Below are 19615 nucleotides of genomic sequence, written 5' to 3'. Positions count from 1 at the left end.
AGAAAGAAGTAATCACTCAACTGAAGATAGCCGCGAAAACCAAAGGTAGTAAACTGAGTGCATTCATTTTCGTCTCCGCACGGTTCCAGTTCGTGAATAATCATACATTTCTGTAATTTACTCACAACAAACATATGAAACATATCAGCACACAAGACTAAGTGTAACCTAAAACGTTTATATTGCTATTCATTAATTTATCTAGGGAGAACTAATCATCCAAAACGTGTTCTTAAAACAATAACAAATAAACCACGTGCGTTGTTTCAGTTTGCTGGTAGAAAACTGAAATAAATTTTAATTCCGAGCTAAAAACTTTTGTGTTTAGTTCCTGTTCGGCTCGGCAACTGAAAACGAGATTGTCACTCACTTTGCTATGATTTAAAACAAGAGATCAACTGAGAGGAAAAATCAAACTGAGATCAAAACGGACCTAAAAGGAAAATGAATTAATGAATGCACTCAGTTTACAGCTTCTGCCAAATTTATTAAAAATAAAAATATGAGCGTATAGAAGGAACGAAGTTGACGTCACTCAGCTCTGTTATCATTTTAAGCATATTTTGGTCTCATTAAATGTTATCAGTCAGGCGACAATTTATGGTATTAAACGTTAAAGATTGCGCCTGTGTGTTGTTGACTTTAATTTGGCTGGCGGGCGTTGTGAGTATTTTACCTAAACGCATAGTATCAATTATTATCAGTACATAAGCATCGGCTTCTATCAAAACTCTCTTGCGATTCCAGAAGATTCCTGCCTCTGACATTTTCGGCTGTGTTAGATGCAGCTCTCTGAATAATAAACATTTTGTGGAGGAATCACACTGGGTTTTCCCAGTTTGACGGTTATTAAGGTGGCGATGAGAAAGTCCCGATGACGAAGGGCTTCGTTGGTTTACTTCAGAATCAGAATCGTAATCGCATTTGGAAATATATTTTATTTTTTTCTGTTTAAAATTCAATAATGTAGGAAACTTGACCCACCCGACATAATCATTAAAGAAACAGTTTATGTTTGCATGTGTTCAGAAATATTTAATCGGATGGAAATTGCTGAAAAATGTGTGTCCTTATCAGTATTGGGTAGATTGGTTTAGTTTTGTTTACCCGATATTTTCTAAATATAGCCTGTTACCGCACCACCGGAAAAACCCGTCAGTCCAGTCCAGCCATATTGTAAAGATCGGTTTATTCCGATAGAATCAAGTGTAGCTCATCCATCCAATATAAAAGTTTATAAAGTATAGAGGAGCTGGAGTTAAGCTGAAGTTGTCCATTGGACTTAAGGATACAAAAACAACATGAAACAAAAGGTAATAATGGAAAATTTAGTGATAATTGATGAAATAAATAAGTCGTTGACTTGTTTTAGTTTTTAGTCAATCAGTTTTGACAGTTGTAACAGTAACAGTGATACTCAGTGATGACTGTCTGAATTGAAATGATTTTTCTTCTTTTTCTTTACCAAGTTATTCTAGAAAATAACTAAAACTTTACTGAAACAAAGTTTAAGTCAAAGACACTTCACTTCCCCAAGCACAAGTAGACTCACACGACTCACTACCTGGACTTCTAGGTCTATACTGTTGTCCCTGTGATTATTCTCTGACATGTCTGAGAATAAGAAAATTGATTATTCACAGACACTTTTTTGAAACGCCGCTATTTTTTAACACTTATCCACATCCCAGAATATGGAAAGTTTCAAAATGCACATGGAAATAAGTAAAGTTGATAAAATATTTTTTAAAAGCATATTAACTAACAATAAATCAGTTGATGGATAGCAGGTTACTTGACTAAATATACACATAAGGCGTTGACATTCATGTGGATGTCATGGCCGAATGGTTAGGTCGTCTGCCTTAGAAGACTTGTTGGAATCGACACTGTTTGTTCGAATCCTGGTTTCCCCACTTTTTTTTTTCTTCCGGTATTCTTTCTACAGAACTTTGCAAATAATAAATGTCCCATCCATTTCCCCCCCCCTTTTTTTTTCTTTTTCTTTAAATATTTGTCTCGCTCTCTTTTGGTTCCTTTCTAGCAAATTGTCATATTCGTCCCCACTCCGATCTCAAAATGTATATTCTAAAAAGAATAAATAATTAAAAAGATACAAAAGAAAATATTCAGAGAGCGACAAAATGGTCAGATAGAGAAAAATAAATAAAGCAATAACATTTATAAAAAACAAAAACAATTTTAAGAAAATCATGCTCAGAATCGGAACAAGGCCAAACAATAAAGATGAAAAGAGTAGACTCATTCCAAAATTAAAAAAAATTTTTTTTTTTAAATAAGGGAGCGATCGGATTCGAACCTGTGCAGCTAAAAGGAACAAAATGAAAGGTAGTCTAATCCACTGAAAAGTGAGTGGAGCAGGCACTTATGTTGGTAACAACAAGATATGAAGTGAATAGAAAAGTGCCAGAAGACAATAGAGAATAAAAATTTTTTCGCGGCGGTGGTGGGGTTTGAACCTGCGACCTTATTGGTACGACAACTCCCCCTGGCAGGTGAGAGCGTGGCTCTACCGTGTGAGCTATCCACGAACACAAAATATTCGTTTCAAACTCAAAGTCATTACTAGATCCCTCTCTCACCCACTTCTTGAGACCGCCGATTCGTTCGTACACCACCATCGCGAATAATTTTGACCAGCAGTTAAGCTTAATAGCCAATATTCTCAACACAAACATATAACATAGAAACGATTGAGACATTGAGTATGCTCCGGTGTATGGGGTGAATTTTTAATTCAGAAAAGTGAGTGGAGCAGGCACTTATGTTGGTAACAACAAGATATGAAGTGAATAGAAAAGTGCCAGAAGACAATAGAGAATAAAATTTTTTCGCGGCGGTGGTGGGGTTTGAACCTGCGACCTTATTGGTACGACAACTCCGCCTGGCAGGTGAGAGCGTGGCTCTACCGTGTGAGCTATCCACGAACACAAAATATTCGTTTCAAACTCAAAGTCATTACTAGATCCCTCTCTCACCCACTTCTTGAGACCGCCGATTCGTTCGTACACCCCCATCGCGAATAATTTTGACCAGCAGTTAAGCTTAATAGCCAATATTCTCAACACAAACATATAACATAGAAACGATTGAGACATTGAGTATGCTCCGGTGTATGGGGTGAATTTTTAATTCAGAAAAGTGAGTGGAGCAGGCACTTATGTTGGTAACAACAAGATATGAAGTGAATAGAAAAGTGCCAGAAGACAATAGAGAATAAAAATTTTTTCGCGGCGGTGGTGGGGTTTGAACCTGCGACCTTATTGGTACGACAACTCCGCCTGGCAGGTGAGAGCGTGGCTCTACCGTGTGAGCTATCCACGAACACAAAATATTCGTTTCAAACTCAAAGTCATTACTAGATCCCTCTCTCACCCACTTCTTGAGACCGCCGATTCTTCGTACACCACCATCGCGAATAATTTTGACCAGCAGTTAAGCTTAATAGCCAATAAAAAAAATTTTTATTCTCTATTGTCTTCTGGCACTTTTCTATTCACTTCATATCTTGTTGTTACCAACATAAGTGCCTGCTCCACTCACTTTTCTGAATTAAAAATTCACCCCATACACCGGAGCATACTCAATGTCTCAATCGTTTCTATGTTATATGTTTGTGTTGAGAATATTGGCTATTAAGCTTAACTGCTGGTCAAAATTATTCGCGATGGTGGTGTACGAACGAATCGGCGGTCTCAAGAAGTGGGTGAGAGAGGGATCTAGTAATGACTTTGAGTTTGAAACGAATATTTTGTGTTCGTGGATAGCTCACACGGTAGAGCCACGCTCTCACCTGCCAGGCGGAGTTGTCGTACCAATAAGGTCGCAGGTTCAAACCCCACCACCGCCGCGAAAAAATTTTTATTCTCTATTGTCTTCTGGCACTTTTCTATTCACTTCATATCTTGTTGTTACCAACATAAGTGCCTGCTCCACTCACTTTTCTGAATTAAAAATTCACCCCATACACCGGAGCATACTCAATGTCTCAATCGTTTCTATGTTATATGTTTGTGTTGAGAATATTGGCTATTAAGCTTAACTGCTGGTCAAAATTATTCGCGATGGTGGTGTACGAACGAATCGGCGGTCTCAAGAAGTGGGTGAGAGAGGGATCTAGTAATGACTTTGAGTTTGAAACGAATATTTTGTGTTCGTGGATAGCTCACACGGTAGAGCCACGCTCTCACCTGCCAGGCGGAGTTGTCGTACCAATAAGGTCGCAGGTTCAAACCCCACCACCGCCGCGAAAAAATTTTTATTCTCTATTGTCTTCTGGCACTTTTCTATTCACTTCATATCTTGTTCTAATCCACTGAGCTGTCTATCCACACCGATATTGGTGTATCTTAAAATTCATATATGAGCTATATAATTTTCCACCATCTTTGCTTCCTTGTTTTGATAGTTATTTTCATCTCTGAATTGAATAATATGTTGTTGGATCTAGTTTTGAGGAAGTGTGATAATAAATTGTTTGAAGAAGACAGGAAAAAAAACAGGTATGTTCGGTTTTGGGGCGAACAACACCTAGGCCTAGGGATACGTCCGCAAAATAAACAAGTTCCCAGCCATCATCAATATCCCCCAAATTGTGGTCAGAATGAACAAATTATAGAAACAAAAGAAGATCAATACAGTTAACAGGTAGGTAGGTAGTGAAAATTTTAATGGTTGGTGGACTATGAACCAATTTGATGATTAATAAGTTTCTTGCTGGTTGAAAAAAGAAGGCAAATTGCCAGTTTGATGTTTCAGTTCAAAGTGTCAAAAACTTACATTTCATTGATCCATTTGCTTTTTGAAAAAAAATCTGGATTTGGCATTTGAGCACTATTTACTTTCATTTTGTGTTAAATATCACTTGATTTTTAACTGATTTGGGACACAAATAAGCACTGCCATTTTTTCAAAGTATTTTGTATTTTTCACGCCTAGTTTGGCATGTTGCTGCCAACTTGATAAATGTGTCTGCCAATAACGAAAAGGCCAGGCTTTTGGTTATTGCCAGACTGGGTCTGCCAATAATCAGTTCTCTTTATAGGCAGACATGTCAGAGAATAACGACAGCTGATTGTTGTAGTCTAAGATTGCCTCGATCTCTTTTTACTAATTTTAATTATTTAAAAGTTTTGTAGACAGGTCTGCCTAAAAATACAGTGATTACACCCAACTCTTTTTGTTAATTTCATTGGTATGCTAAACATATGAATATTACTATTACTATGAAGACCATCACCAATCAACAGATTTTTGTAAAATGCATTTGTTATCTGGAATCTTTTTAAAAATTCTTGGTGGATTAATTTCTTTTGGCCACACGTTATTCTTTGATTTTTCTTCTTCCTAGTTTTGTAACAATTAAGGGGTTGAATAATTGAAGATGGGGGGAGGGAGGGTTCAGGGGTCTTTAGTAAAGATGTGGTCCCTGCCGTTCTTTCAGATAGGGGAAGACAGGAGGCATTTTAAAAAGTTTGTTAAAAATTTATAATCTGAAAGAGGGTGGTGGTGGGTTACCAATCACCAGTTATTTTTCACAAAGATTATGATTGACACGTGTCAAAACTAAATATGTGGCCCAGTGGCTCAGCTGTACGGTGTCTCGTCTTGTCATGAGATGATGTTAAACACGCTACGTTACTGGATGGTGACAAGGGTTGTGAAAATTCTGGTCCTAGTTTTGGGTCCATTGGTGAGGCACTTAACAAACATTACCCCACTTGACTCAGGTGTGAATAATTACCTGCCTTTAGGTAGTAACAGAAAGTGTAAGATTGTTTATACAAAAATGACAACTGGTAGTGGTAGTGTATGAAAAAGACATATGGTTCCATGTGGACTGCTGGGAGAATAAAGGAAACATTTTGACGCTCAGTGAGCACGTTAAATCTATGGAGGTGCACCATATAAATGTTTCTATTTATTTTGTTGCAACATTATGCATTTCAGTTTCAGTGAGCCCACTATCCAATATAGCGACATCCTCAGTAACTTCAGATCGACCAGATGTGGAATTTTTCGCCTAGGCATTAGATGTTTTGACTGAGTAGCTTGTTTATTTTAAATGATGTCCTATGTGATGTTGTGGCTCATGTTGGTGTCTTTCAATTTCCAGACCTGCTCACTTAGTGTTGTTGATGTTCTTTTTTTGTCGTATTTGAAGGTGGAGTTGCGTTGATTATACTGGGTTTTGAAAGGACCCTTTGTAAGTCTGATGTAATTCTCATACTTGTCTGTGTTAGATATGTCTGACAGTTGCTTCTTATGTTATGTTCGATTCAATATATATATATATATATTTAATATATATTTATGAGTGCTGGTGGACACTTGTAGGTATGAGAGTGCTCGATAATATTGATGAGAGCATATAAAATAAATAAATAAGAACACTCACATGATCATCTCGACAGAATATATATATATATATAATGGATATTTTCAAACAATTATTTTCATCTTGAAGAAAAAATGAACAATTCTCATTTTCATTTGTTCACAGTCTGTTTCAACTACAGGCAGGGGTCGACCTCCAAAGCAAAAAGCGATAAAGACAGAAACAGATGAGGTTGTTCATGTGGAGGACCTTTCAGCCCCAGGCAAGTTAATTTTATTAGGATTGTTTTTCAAAATATTATTGCGCCTGTTACGGCTGATCTTGGATTAAATGAGAATCAAAACAAGAGAGAAAAAAATTAAAAGAAAACAAACAAATGGGTTGGAGTTATATGTAAATGTTCCTTCTTTACTTTTTGTTATTCAGTTCACTTAAACAAATGTTGTACTTTCAAAATCACATTATAATCTTTTATGAAGCCAAATATTGAACCTTGTAATGGTAATTCCTGTCAATTTTTATTTCAGCTCTGTCATTTGGTCCCCCAATAATGTCAAATAAAAATTCATGGAATCAACTTCATATAATTTGATATGTCGAGATGAAGTATAATAAGTGATTACAACACATGGCTATAAATTTTTTTTGACACAGAATATCAAAGTCCACAAGCTGCCAAACCAGCTGTTGAGATTTTATCTTGCATCAGTTATCAGAAGTTTAGATACAGTGGTGAAAATAGACCAGGCAAGAAGTATCAGGAAAAAGACTTTATGGAACTGAAGGTAATTTTATGAATCCCAAATTGATATTTTGATGAGCATTCTGATTATCTATTTTCCAGAAACCTCCTTACTTTTGTAATTTAGCACTAAAGGTAAGATGATAAGGCAATATGACAATATCCAGATGAATCTTTGTTAGTTTTTTATCTGTTTAAACTCATATTTTATGAATGTATTATTTTATTTTTCCGTTTGTATTATTAAAATAGCTCTATATAGTGAGCACTTTATAAAAGCACAACATTTGGGATTTTGAGGATTAGGAATTACTTTTTAAAAAAAATAATATAAAGTTGAAAGTTCCCCAGGGGTAAAGGGGGAGAGGCATGGTAGTCCAAAGACTATCCCTCTCAAGAAAAAGAATGGCATTCACAAAAAACTAGTTTTGTCAAAATAATGAAATGAAATTTCTTACATAAAATTTCAACCATTTCAGCTTGTGAATCTTGGAGAAAAGGTGGTGAGAGTTGTTATCATCTGTACTGATGCAGAGAATAAAGAGTTGATTCATCCGAATGGTTTAGTGGGAAAAGATTGTCATGATGGAATTTATGACAAAGAATATGCTGTCACAAAACAAAGCTACACTATCAAGTAAGATTTTTGTGAACTGTTGTGGTTATGTCCACTACGTTTTCCAAACCCATTGATCTAAACATTCATAAAGATATGATGCCGGTGATCTAGGAAGTCAAACTGTTCCATATCAGGAGAAGGTAACAAAGGCCACCATAAGAGATTTGGAAAAAAAGTGAGCCGTGAGTTCTATATTAACAGTTGGCTAATTCAATGTTGGAAGAGATGGATGTCTTGAGTAACCGATAGTATTTTGGTCCAAGTTTGATTCTTCTATCCTTGCATCTTTTAAGACGTCGTCATAAGATTTAAAAAAATAAACAGACTTTTTATGTAAGTATTCTCTATTTAAAGGGCTCAATAAAATTCAGTAAATTTACTTTATCATAAGCTTTTATATCAGTGAGATGATAGGTAAGAAAGATAACAGAAAATAGTTTTAAAATGAGAAATTGTTGAATAATTCTCAAGATGCCATTTTCAATTTGTCTGCATTTTTTTTTTCATCACTTTGAGAGCTTTTCCACTTATTTTCATGCCAGACTTTCAGTTAAAACAAAAAAAATCTTTTGCCATTATTTATCCCAGAGAAATTGATGACAGCTAAGTCATATCAAATTTTCTCAAAAGAATTTACCATATTTATGTCTTTTTGTGTCAAATCGTTATGACAATGACCTTTACCACAGTCCCATATACCAAAATTTGTTGACGACATTAATGTTTTAATTTTTTTTCCCTCTCTTTTCCCTTGAATAAGAATTCCTTATTTGCGAACAGAGAGAATCAAGACAAAGAAAAATGAGCTCAATAAGATTCGTCATATTCTGAAAAGTCGTGCAGAGCATTTACCAAGTCCTTACAGAGGTGAATACATTATCATGTTTAAAGGTGGAACTGAAATATATTTTGTTTCTCACTTTTGTAAGTTTTATGTTCACAAATTAAAATGATACTTTTATAAAATAAGATAACAAAATACTATTGAATAATGAAATTGTTCACTCTCTCTCTTTCTCTCTCTCTCTCTCTCTCTCTCTCTCTCTCTCTCTCTCTCTCTCTCTCTCTCTCTCTCTCTCTCTCTCTCTCTCTCTCTCTCTCTCTCTCTCTCTCATTCTCTCTCTTTTTAAATGTTTTCCTAATTTATTATTTTTCTCATGTCATTGATATTTTTATTGACAGAACGATGTGAATCTCAGTGCACAGACCAATACACATTCAATCGGAAGTTTGATACCACAAAAGTGTGCCTTGGTGTGATTGTCACAGTCCGGAGTAATTTTCAGGGGGCTGTCAATGGATCCTTGCATGCCATCAGTCACGTTGTTAATAATGCTAGTGAGAAAACAGCTTTAAATATTTTGAAGCTCAGTAATGATGTGTTTTCATCTACCAAAGGTGGCTTGGTTGATGTTTTTACCACGGAAGATGGTCCAGCTATTGAAAATGGTATTTGTTTATTATTTTTAAAAATATATTTAATTATTATAATAAGCTTTTTTATCTTTGTTATTTTAACATTTTTTATGGTGATGATCGTTTTGCTTTTATTCTCATTACTATTAATACTTTTGAGAATATTTACAAATAGATATTGTTTGCATGTATGACAAGTTAACCGTATTTTTATGGCAACATAATTCTAAGTATTACTACAGTTGTAGCAGTCATGATTTAACCGATGGTAATTTATGAGAAATCACTGATGAAATGTAGCAATTAATTGTATGGAAAAATTTCTTTAAATTGATTTTGAATAGCGAACATAGTTTAACTAGCCTTTCCACACAATAGTCACTGTTTATGTATATCACTGTATGAGGTTTTAACAAATCTCTGAACAAGAATTAAAACCCTCTACAAACACACACACACACACAGACTCTCTCTCTCTTTTTCTCTCTCTCTCTCTCTCTCTCTCACACACACACACTCTCTCTCTCTCTCTCTCTCTCTCTCTCTCTCTCTCTCTCTCTCTCTCTCCATTGCTCTGGTCATACTTCAGTTGAAATAATCTAACTACGCATATTGTGTACAAGTAAAGGCTATCTTTGATACCAAGCTGGTCCAACATTGTATCATCACCATATTATCACATTGGCTTTTCATCCATTATGTCGTTTAGTATCCTATGACATTTTATATACAAAGTAAGGAACCAAAACAAAGCTACGTCTCTTCAAAACAAATGTTCTCTTTGTTCTCTTCTGAATCATGGAAACTGACAGGCACTGTCTCTAACAAACTAAACGCATTCCAAAACAAATGCCTAAAAAGGATCCTGAGGATATTCTGGCCAAAAGTAATTTCAAACAAGGAACTGGTTAAATGCACTGAAATTGGAACCATTATCTAAAGCTGTAAAGAGGAAAGGGACTGGACATGTCCTCAGAATGGATCCGAGTACCATTCCCAGGATAGCCCTCAGGGGATCTCCCAGGGAATAAGAAGGGGCCGCCTGCTGGAGGCGGAGGAGGAGCATCGAAAGAGAAATGAAAGCTAGTGGTTGGTCTTGAGGACAGATGACAAAGATGGTCTCCAACTGAGAAAGATGGCGTTCCACCATGTTAGCCTTCTGTGCTGATCAACTACCAAGAGGATAACCAATAAACAAGGGATTTGAAACATTTGTTTTCATTTGATATTTTACAAGTATTCTATGCCTCATTGATAAATTGAAACCCAAAACTTTCTCTAATTTTAAAATCTTAATTTTTTTTCAGATAAATACTATTTATATGTGTCATATCAAAACGAGGACAAGGGCCATTCTTGGACTTCTGAAAAATTTTCACCTATGAAAGAGCACATTTTGTACAAGAGAATTATCAGTTACATGATACCTTCTTTTGGTTTTAATCCTGACATTGATGAACCTCTTCTGGTCACACTGCATCTCATTTGCCCTCAAAGCAATCAAAGTTGTGAATGTCCCATCTATTACTATCCAGGTATATTTGTCTTATTATTGCTATGAATTTTTCTTTTCTTTTCTGACACTATAAATAATAAAGAATTTGTTGTTCTTCTGGCAACAAAAATATCATCTAATCATCACATCAGTGGCAATTGTGTGACAGGCCCTGAAAGGAAGACAACAAAGAGGCAGGTCAAACATCCCTTTGAGTTGGACTGTCGAGAAAGAAAAGTAGTGCAGCCCATTTATGATGACATCGATTATAGCAACATCCCTTAAGCGTGACATGGAATCCGAAATCCAATTTAGAAAATATATAATTGATATGTATATATATATATATATATATATATATATATATATATATATATATATATATATATATATATATTATTTTAATATTTACCACAATGTTGGAGTCAGTCTACATCGGTGTTTCAGGCCTAATCAGCCATCGTCATCGTTATACGTACCATATTTGTATCAAACATGATTCAGTATATATATATATATATATATATATATATATATATATATATATATATATATATATATATATATATATATATATATATATATATATTTATAATTAGTAATAAAAAACTCATCATAACGACATATATTTTCGTAAAATTCTTAAATGACACTGATTTAGCGCTAATCGCTGATTGCTGATTTCAGATTGATATCAAGGCAAAATTTCTGATCCAATGAAAACGTTGCTGTGACCAATGAAATCCCATAGCAACCCTCCGTTATTATCAAGACAACTCTCTACAACGACATTTTTTTCTTGTCATGATGTCATTATCGCACTGTATGTTGCTACTTTTAAATGGTTGACTTGGGGTCAGACTCAACCGTGAGAAGAGGCTAAGATGGGGGCTTTATTGTCACTTGTCGTGAAAGGTGGCTAATGAGTACTTGGGAGTGATTGATGCCGTAACACCACAAAAATAAAGGAACCAAACAAGTGACTTGATTCTAGAAAATAGAAATGGATCTCCCTTTGGCTTGTTGGGTTGATGAATAAAGCATTGTTGGTGTAAGTGAGCATTGTCAAACATTAGAGTTGAACTTTACAAACTTACAAATATGAAAAGACTGATATTGTCAACGATTTAAAACCCAAATAACACCAGAAGTTATGGTTGCTTTAATGATTTCTCTCCAGTGTTTTGTTTTATGAATATCTCCCCAGATTTTATGATTTATGAACCTCAGAGAATGAAGAGACGATTCACTGAGGAACTGGAGGACTTCAAACCACCCAAACGATGTGAGTTTTCATGAAAGTGAAAAAAATGTTAACATTTCAAATATACTGAGTGATGCAAAACAGAATTTAACATTTCAAATTTCATTTTGACAATTTACTTTAACAATAGGCTACACAAACAATTTGAACTCTTAACATAAAAGTTTAGGGATGCTCAGGTCACACCATGTTTGAACATCAAACAGCTGACTAGGAAGGAAGGATAACTTAATTAAAAAAAAAAAATATTTATAAAAATGTTCATCCCACTTAATATCAGTCCAACTACTTTTGCTGTCTTCATTTATGATATGTCTAACTCATCTTGAGCACAAAATGGTGACTATAAAGGTTCAATGACAAGGGCCCATTTTTGTGAACGGGGATTAGCACTTAGTCCCTGACTTTAGTCAAGAACCTGAAAACATTTCTCTTCATGTGAGCTGACTAAGCAAGTCTCAGATTGAGAGAGCTTTGATTCGGAAAGAAAATATATCTGTTACGAATGACAGAGGCAAAAAGTGTCCTGTTGCTATTGACACTGGATTTTAAAAAACTAAGAAAGGTACAGATTGCGAAAGTACACATTTTTGTGAGTAAAAACTAAAAAAAAACCCCAAATCTAATCGGGCTCGCAAGTTGCAAGTGAACAGTGACTTGAAGTCGAAGGGTTCAGTTCGAAGAACAAAAAAAAAACAAACCGATTAGAAAGTATATTTGAAACAAAAGTTATTCTGCTGGCATTGTAACTGATTGAAATAATGTGAAAATTGTGACATTAATCAGAACACACTTTTTTTTTTTGGTTTGAGTTTCATTGACCTAAATATAGAATTGACAGTTAATATCACATGACTTGATTCATCATGTGGTTATGGCAAAATTAGTTCAAATATGAAACAAAACGAAATGTCTATAACAGATGTGTTGCTGGCTAACTTCCACTTTGCAAATCTTTTGCGTTGGAAAATTATGAAGACTGGTATCTTACCTGCCATCATGTACTAGAGAGCTTGATGTTACCAGCACAAATTAAGAAATTAGTCAACGTCCTTACCATGCCATGTTCTAGGCAAAAGCTTACCTTGGCAGATGCTTATAATTTTAAATTTTTTTAAAGTCACTTGCTTTGCTCAGGCTTAAGACTAGTAAGTCTTTTACTAAAGTGATAAACGACTAAATCTAGTCACCTTACATGAAAATAGGCCCTGAAATCTTAATGCTCTGGTTTAAACTGAAAAAAAAATATTCTGCACTTAGTTAAAAATTTAGAATTACAAGCAACCAATGAGGTCTTATGGTTCTAAAGAAACCTTCACCACTCCTGCACAACCATCACATCACTCCACCTGCTCCCACTTTCATTATCAATGTTATCATCATCATCATCGTGCTTAAAACCAGAATAGGTCTTAACACATACAGATAACTAAGTCCCTTAAATTAATTGGATTCATTTGGTTTTACTGTGCCACAATTGTCAGCATTGTCAATTCTACCAACATTACCAGCAACATCACCACTAGTGCCATCAACATGAACGTCAACTTAATTACCACAACTGCCACCGGCACCAGCACTCGCTTCATTCATAATCAACATTACTAGAACCATTGCCATCAACATTATCACATCTACTATGACCACTGAGCAGAACCTTCACTACTACAACCTCCAAAACAACATTGTTATCACTATCTTAGCTACAATGACTACAGCCAATGTCGTTGTCATTATCATCATCAGCATCACAATAATCAACAATGTCATCATCACCACAACTGCAGCAAGTTATATGTCAGAATTTGTATTCCATACTTCAGAAGCTTCTTTAAGCCATTGTACTAATACACTTACAATATATCAATTGTTGCCCAAAGCTAGATACGTATATATTCATACCTGCCATATAAAATTTGAAGCCTATCTTATTATTTAATAGTAAATGACCTTTTTATATTATCTAAGTGTTTGAATTTTATGCATTTTTGTGTATATGTGTGGGATTTTTTACAGGGAGGCATTGTGATAAATCAAACAGTGATGTCAAAGCAGTATTGAAAGAATCTTTAAGAAGACGAGGTAAGTATACTGGCATCCAAAAGAAATGCAAATGTTTTGTCAACAGTTTTTCCTATTTTCAGAGCCCTATATGTTGTTTCATATTCTACCTTGGAAGAAAGTTGCTAAGTATCAGGAAAAAAAAGGTTTTGTTTTTTTTTAAACTTCAGACCAATAAAAAACTGCCACATCCTCATGTTAGGTTGATGTTAAAAAATATATTTAAAAACAAGACTGACAAACTCAATTCAACATTACTCCATGTAGATATCTACCTAAATGAAATTTTTGAAGGTAGAAAAATAATCCACTAAATGTGCTTAATAAAGCGCTTTAAATTTAAAGGCAAAATGAAGAAAAAAAAAAGACCAGCAGAGATCTCATCTCAAAACATCGGAAACCACAAAAAATTGCCGTAATCGACATCTGAATACAATTTATATATATATCACTTTTAGGTATCATTAACATTATCATTCATATAACATTTATAAAGAAATTTAGTTTTGAAAAAAAATTATTCATTTCTCTTAACCTTTATTATTGTGAAATATCATCATTAAAATTTAGAAAATTTAAGAACATTGAGGTAAACTTATTTGGCTTGCTCCCTTTTTGTGTGAAGTAAAACTTCTTTTTATTTTTTTTTGGTTAGAAAACAGAAGACTTTTAAGACAAAGGTAGGCCTGATAACATTGTGAGGTGAATTTTTTTCAAAATTAAATTTCGGTATAAATTTTATATGAATGATAATGTTAATGATACCTAAAAGTATTTATCATAAATGCCAATAATATTATTTCTTACCTAACTTCATGTGCATTAATTAATTATATAATATATATATATATATATATATATATATATATATATATATATATATATATATATATATATATATATATATATATTTATAATGTATATATAGTATTCAGATGTCGATTACGGCAATTTTTATTATTATTATTATTATTATTATTATTATTATTATTATTATTATTATTATTATTATTATTATTATTATTATACACGTTTTGTGTGTTGGTATGGTATATCCAGCTGGCGGATGTTGTGAGTATTTTACCTGAATGCATAGTATTAATACCCACACCCATCTTCACATAGTCAATGGTTTGGCATCTGTCAATCACATTCCAAGTTGACAGATGTATGTTGATGATGAAATCGCTCCTTTACTCAATATTTTTAAAAAATACATTAATAGATCAACAATCTTTGGAGTAGACACATAGCTCTTGGTATCAAACCTATTGTAATTTTGACAATGATCAAGAATCTGAAGTCAAAACAGTGAAAATCCCAAAAAAAGAAATTGTCCACTTTTTTAAATACTGCCACGCCCCTGGTGCCAACCGTTTTTGAAAAATTTTGTAGCGACTGTCCGTCACCATGTTAAGCATTATGATCAGCCACAGATTGTATGCCAGGTGTTTTTAATCGCCAAAGCTCTTTTTTTTTTTTTTATAATAAAAAAAAAAAAAGAAGCAATATATGCAGCAAAGACTTTAAAATTATTTATTTTTAATTTTAAAAAGACGAAATATGCGGCAAAGACATGTGGAAGGCAAAAATCTGCGGCTGCATATGTATGTATGCAGTGGCATTTTCCTGGAGGGACAGTACAATATATTTCTTATATGAACTCATAACAATTTTGTTCTTCATCTCACTTCAATGCTTCATCAGAATTCTTTCTCTCAATCTTTGCAACAAATATATCATAACATATCACAACATTCAAGTGTTATTCATTTTTTCTTTTCATTTGCTTTGAACTGGTGGATGTTTAAATTGACGCAATATTATTTTGTTGTACATTTTAATTTCAGAGGATGACAGAAGAAATAGTTTACCTCCCGCTGTTGAAATAGTTCATAGGTATGAAGATGGAGCTTTGGTACGACAACCAGATTCTCATACTGTTCCAGATGCCATGGATCAAGATGTGTTTGTTCAAAATGGCTCACCACACTCTCCCAATGATCAAACTGACCAAGAGTTTCACGTTCTTGCTGCTGCCTACTCCAATTCTGTCCCATCTGACACTGTACTCATCATTACAAACGATGGACCAGACAACATTGAAAATGCTATCACAGAGGGAGTGTCTTATTTTGAAAAACCTTCCATTAAAGGAAGAGAAAACAATAAAATGATTATTATTGAACCTTCAAGAAAAACAATTGAATCTTCCTCATCACACAAAGAAAATTGTCTGGTTAACGTGGTCCCTGACTTGACGTCCAATGAGAGAGATAGTAATAGGACAGATAATGAACAGTTAAGTAAAATATCCCTCCTATCTAGAGAAAATATCACGACCAGGTTTGAAACGGGTGGTTCACAATCAGCAAATAAACCATCTAATCCCTCAGTGGCATCTAAAAGAAATTGCAAAACAGATTCCCCTTGGGCAGTTGGATCAGATGATGAAAGTGATGAGGCAATGAACATTTTCAATGAACTTTCCTATAATAAGCAGAGAAATTCCCAGGAAAAGCACCAGAAGAGAAGAAGCAGCTCTGATAAAGTTGTACTTGCTGGAGGACAAAAGACAATTAGCATCTTATCTGGCAAGGGTGATTCCACGAGTAAAGTAATCAGCAATCCGGTAGTGGAATATCCCAGTAAATCTGATTCCAAGGAAGAAAATCAGCATCTTAGTTTTACCGAATTTCCATTACCAAGTGATATTAACTTGAATTCAGAAGTTCTTGTAAATTTCAACATTGTCAGAGAAGTCAACTCCAGTCATAAGAATGATGAGAGTTAAATATCATCTTTATTTGATGAAATTAATTTATAAGTATTTATTACATCAACAATTGGCAGCCTTATCTTCAAAATGAGTCGTGTTTGACAAAAGGATTTCTTATAAGATTTGTATCACTGTGCCCCCTATTTTGTTCAAATTGCTCTCAAAGTCTGCGCTTTAGCCATAACAGGATCTTATCAAATCCCCCCCTCAAAAAACTGGAAAATTATATAGAATGCCTTGTGACTTTTTTACACCTCAAGTTAAGAATTCTGTTTGCAAATAATTAAGGTATATAGATCACATAATTTTCCATAAAATCCAATTAGAAGCTCAATTTTTTGAAGCATGAGTGAGGTTGGATGGGTTAATTCTAAGGTCTCTATTTCCATATATATGTTTATACAAATACAAGGCGCATTTAAAAAAAAACAATGCACATTGCAGTCCTACCTACTCTCTCGTTTTTATCAGGAAATTCCTGATATTTTTTCTCATTCCTGATTACCGTAACTAACAGTTATCTTCTCGATTTTTATTGTAACCAATTTTCCCAGAAAAAAAAATCATTTTAATCATCATCATCTTCATAATCCCCCTCCCCCCCCCCACCATCCACACCATCAGTACCACTATCAACACCACTAGCACCACCATCATCATCATCATTACAACAACCACAACGCCACCACCACCATCATCATCATCATCATCATCACCGCCACCATGATCATCAACACCACCACTACCATTGTTGTGGCCTCCATCACCATTATCATCATCATCTTCATAAAAAATTATAACTACAACCATTACCATTAACATCACTCACAACCAGCACCACCACAACCATAATTATCATCATCTTCACCACCACCATCACAGTCATTTCAAACCCAGATTTGCCCCCAAATTTTCCCGAATTTGGTCTGAAAAGTTTGCAAGTGTGATATTGATATATAGCTCAAAGACGATTCAACAATTTGACAAGTATCCTACACTAAGTTGAATCTATGGGTCTCTGGACCTATTTTGTATTCCTAGAAAAAGTATGTTTGGCTTGTCAATACACTTTAGTAAAAAGTAGTTCGCCTTTTTTCTCAGCCAAATTCTTTAAAATGTTGATTTTTTCAAGCCTTTGTTTAAAGACTGAAAAAAAAATGAAGTGCAAATTCAGTAGAATTAAATGGATCTGGAAGAGAAGTCAAAGCAAAAGAGTCTCTTTGTCTAGGCACTCATGTGAGGACAGGCATTATCTTGGTGGAGAATCACTTGCTTTAGTTCCAGCATTAAAATTTTTTTTTTTTTTTTTTTGTGATTCAACTTCAGAGGTAAATAATGCAATCCATTGTAGAAAAAATTGGTTACTATTATGCCCTGAACACTGTTGCCATGATTTTGATTTTGCGATTTTTGTGGTCTGACTTTATTTAAAATTTATATATTTTTTTGCTCGAGGTGTTGCTGCTCCATCTGTTGTAGTTTTGATTCAGGATACCGTTTCATCATCTGTGATAACTCTGCTCTTGATTGATTCATCCCTATCAGTAAGCTGCAAGAGATTGGTACAGCAGTGTAATTTTTCAACCCGACCAGCTGTCTATTGAATATGGGTGTGTGCACATCCTTGGCCTACATCCAACTCTGACGCCAATTTTCCAAAAAACTAAGCAGATTTTCCCTAATCATCTAATCCTATCTTATTTCTGACTATTAGCGATAAAGACATTGTTCAGGTCTAATCGTTGTAAACATTTTGAAGTCTCTTATAAATATCCGTTTATTAAATGTTATTCGGCTTATCTCGTTCTATAAAAAGGATTTCAATAACAGCACATTGTGCTTTTTCCATCAGAATCCCCGTTTTTGGGGGTTTTCTTTGCCACTATGATTAAAAAAAAAAAAGTACATGATATGAGCTATACGGATAAACAAAGTTTGCAAAATACTATTCGCTCAATGCAGAGTTTGGGCCTTGGGTTAGAGATCATTTGGTGCAAAGTCATATTCAATTCAAAGGATTAATTTTAGGCAATTGCAATAAAAGATGCATTAACATAGAATTTCCAATTAACAAATCAAAGCAAGCAAAGTCAATAATTAACCAAAGCAAATAAAAAATATAATATATAAATAAATACGTGAGTAAATAAATAAATAAATAACACTCACTTGACAAAGTGGACACAAATATTGTGTTTGAGCGTGGTGAAATCTTTGGGGGTTTTTTGTTTGTTTTTATTTCTTATAGTTATCGCCCTTTCAAGGGTCATAATTCATTGTTGCGCAGGAGAAAAAAAAATGCATACTTTTTGGCAAGTCATCTGACCATACACTTCCGTTAATCATAATGGTAAAAAAGTTAGTAGAGAAAGGGAGGCTGGCCCCATTAGCCCAAGGTATGTTTGTTGAGGGGTGTCAGTTTTGAAACTATGTTACAGCCTAAAAAGTTTGAGTAGTCACATAAACGGGGTGGCCATGTTTGAGAGTATGTTACAACATTTAATTGGTTAAAGTTTAGAATTTGGGTTTCAGGTTGATAATGCCAGATATGTATCACTTTTTGAATACTCTGGTACTGTAAATATATATATATATATATATATATAATATATATATATATATATATATATATATATATATATATATATATATATATATATATATATATATATATATATTTATATTTATTTATTAATTAGATTTTCCGGAAATGTCCAAATTTGATTTTGCGGGAATATTTTTCTCCCTCTGAACTTTCCAGAAATTATATTTTTTACTTTCCTATGGGGACTGAAATTCCTCGTGAAGGATCTTTCTTCTTATGTTTTTATGCGAGTTTTATTTATAGTATTGTTATTAATATTTTCAAATTATATATACT

The 19615-nt window shown here is 34.1% G+C and overlaps 1 protein-coding gene across 1 annotated transcript; it reads left to right on the top strand.

The window, feature by feature from the left end:
- The first annotated feature begins 1154 nt into the window (after nucleotides 1-1154).
- LOC144956671 (uncharacterized) lies at nucleotides 1155-18549 on the top strand. The gene is made up of 10 exons (XM_078887326.1): nucleotides 1155-1313; nucleotides 6524-6620; nucleotides 7013-7143; nucleotides 7580-7737; nucleotides 8480-8586; nucleotides 8902-9168; nucleotides 10443-10670; nucleotides 11838-11915; nucleotides 13911-13976; nucleotides 15806-18549. The coding sequence occupies exons 1-10, from the start codon at nucleotides 1302-1304 to the stop codon at nucleotides 16747-16749; spliced, it is 2088 nt and encodes a 695-aa protein (XP_078743452.1). The 5' UTR covers nucleotides 1155-1301; the 3' UTR covers nucleotides 16750-18549.
- Nucleotides 18550-19615: the final 1066 nt, after the last annotated feature.

The sequence above is a fragment of the Berghia stephanieae genome, chromosome 1 (assembly GCF_034508935.2).
Source record: "Berghia stephanieae isolate SIO BIC M18660-M18661 chromosome 1, UCSD_Bste_1.3, whole genome shotgun sequence".
Classification (NCBI taxonomy): Eukaryota; Metazoa; Mollusca; class Gastropoda; order Nudibranchia; family Aeolidiidae; genus Berghia; species Berghia stephanieae.
This window is presented reverse-complemented; position numbering and strand designations above follow the sequence as displayed.

Excerpts from the sequence above, each read along its gene's own strand:
- LOC144956671 (XM_078887326.1), top strand. Across the intron at positions 6,621-7,012 it reads GGAGGACCTTTCAGCCCCAG|AATATCAAAGTCCACAAGCT; the intron begins GCAAGTTAATTT and ends TTTTTGACACAG. Across the intron at positions 7,738-8,479 it reads AAACAAAGCTACACTATCAA|AATTCCTTATTTGCGAACAG; the intron begins GTAAGATTTTTG and ends CCCTTGAATAAG.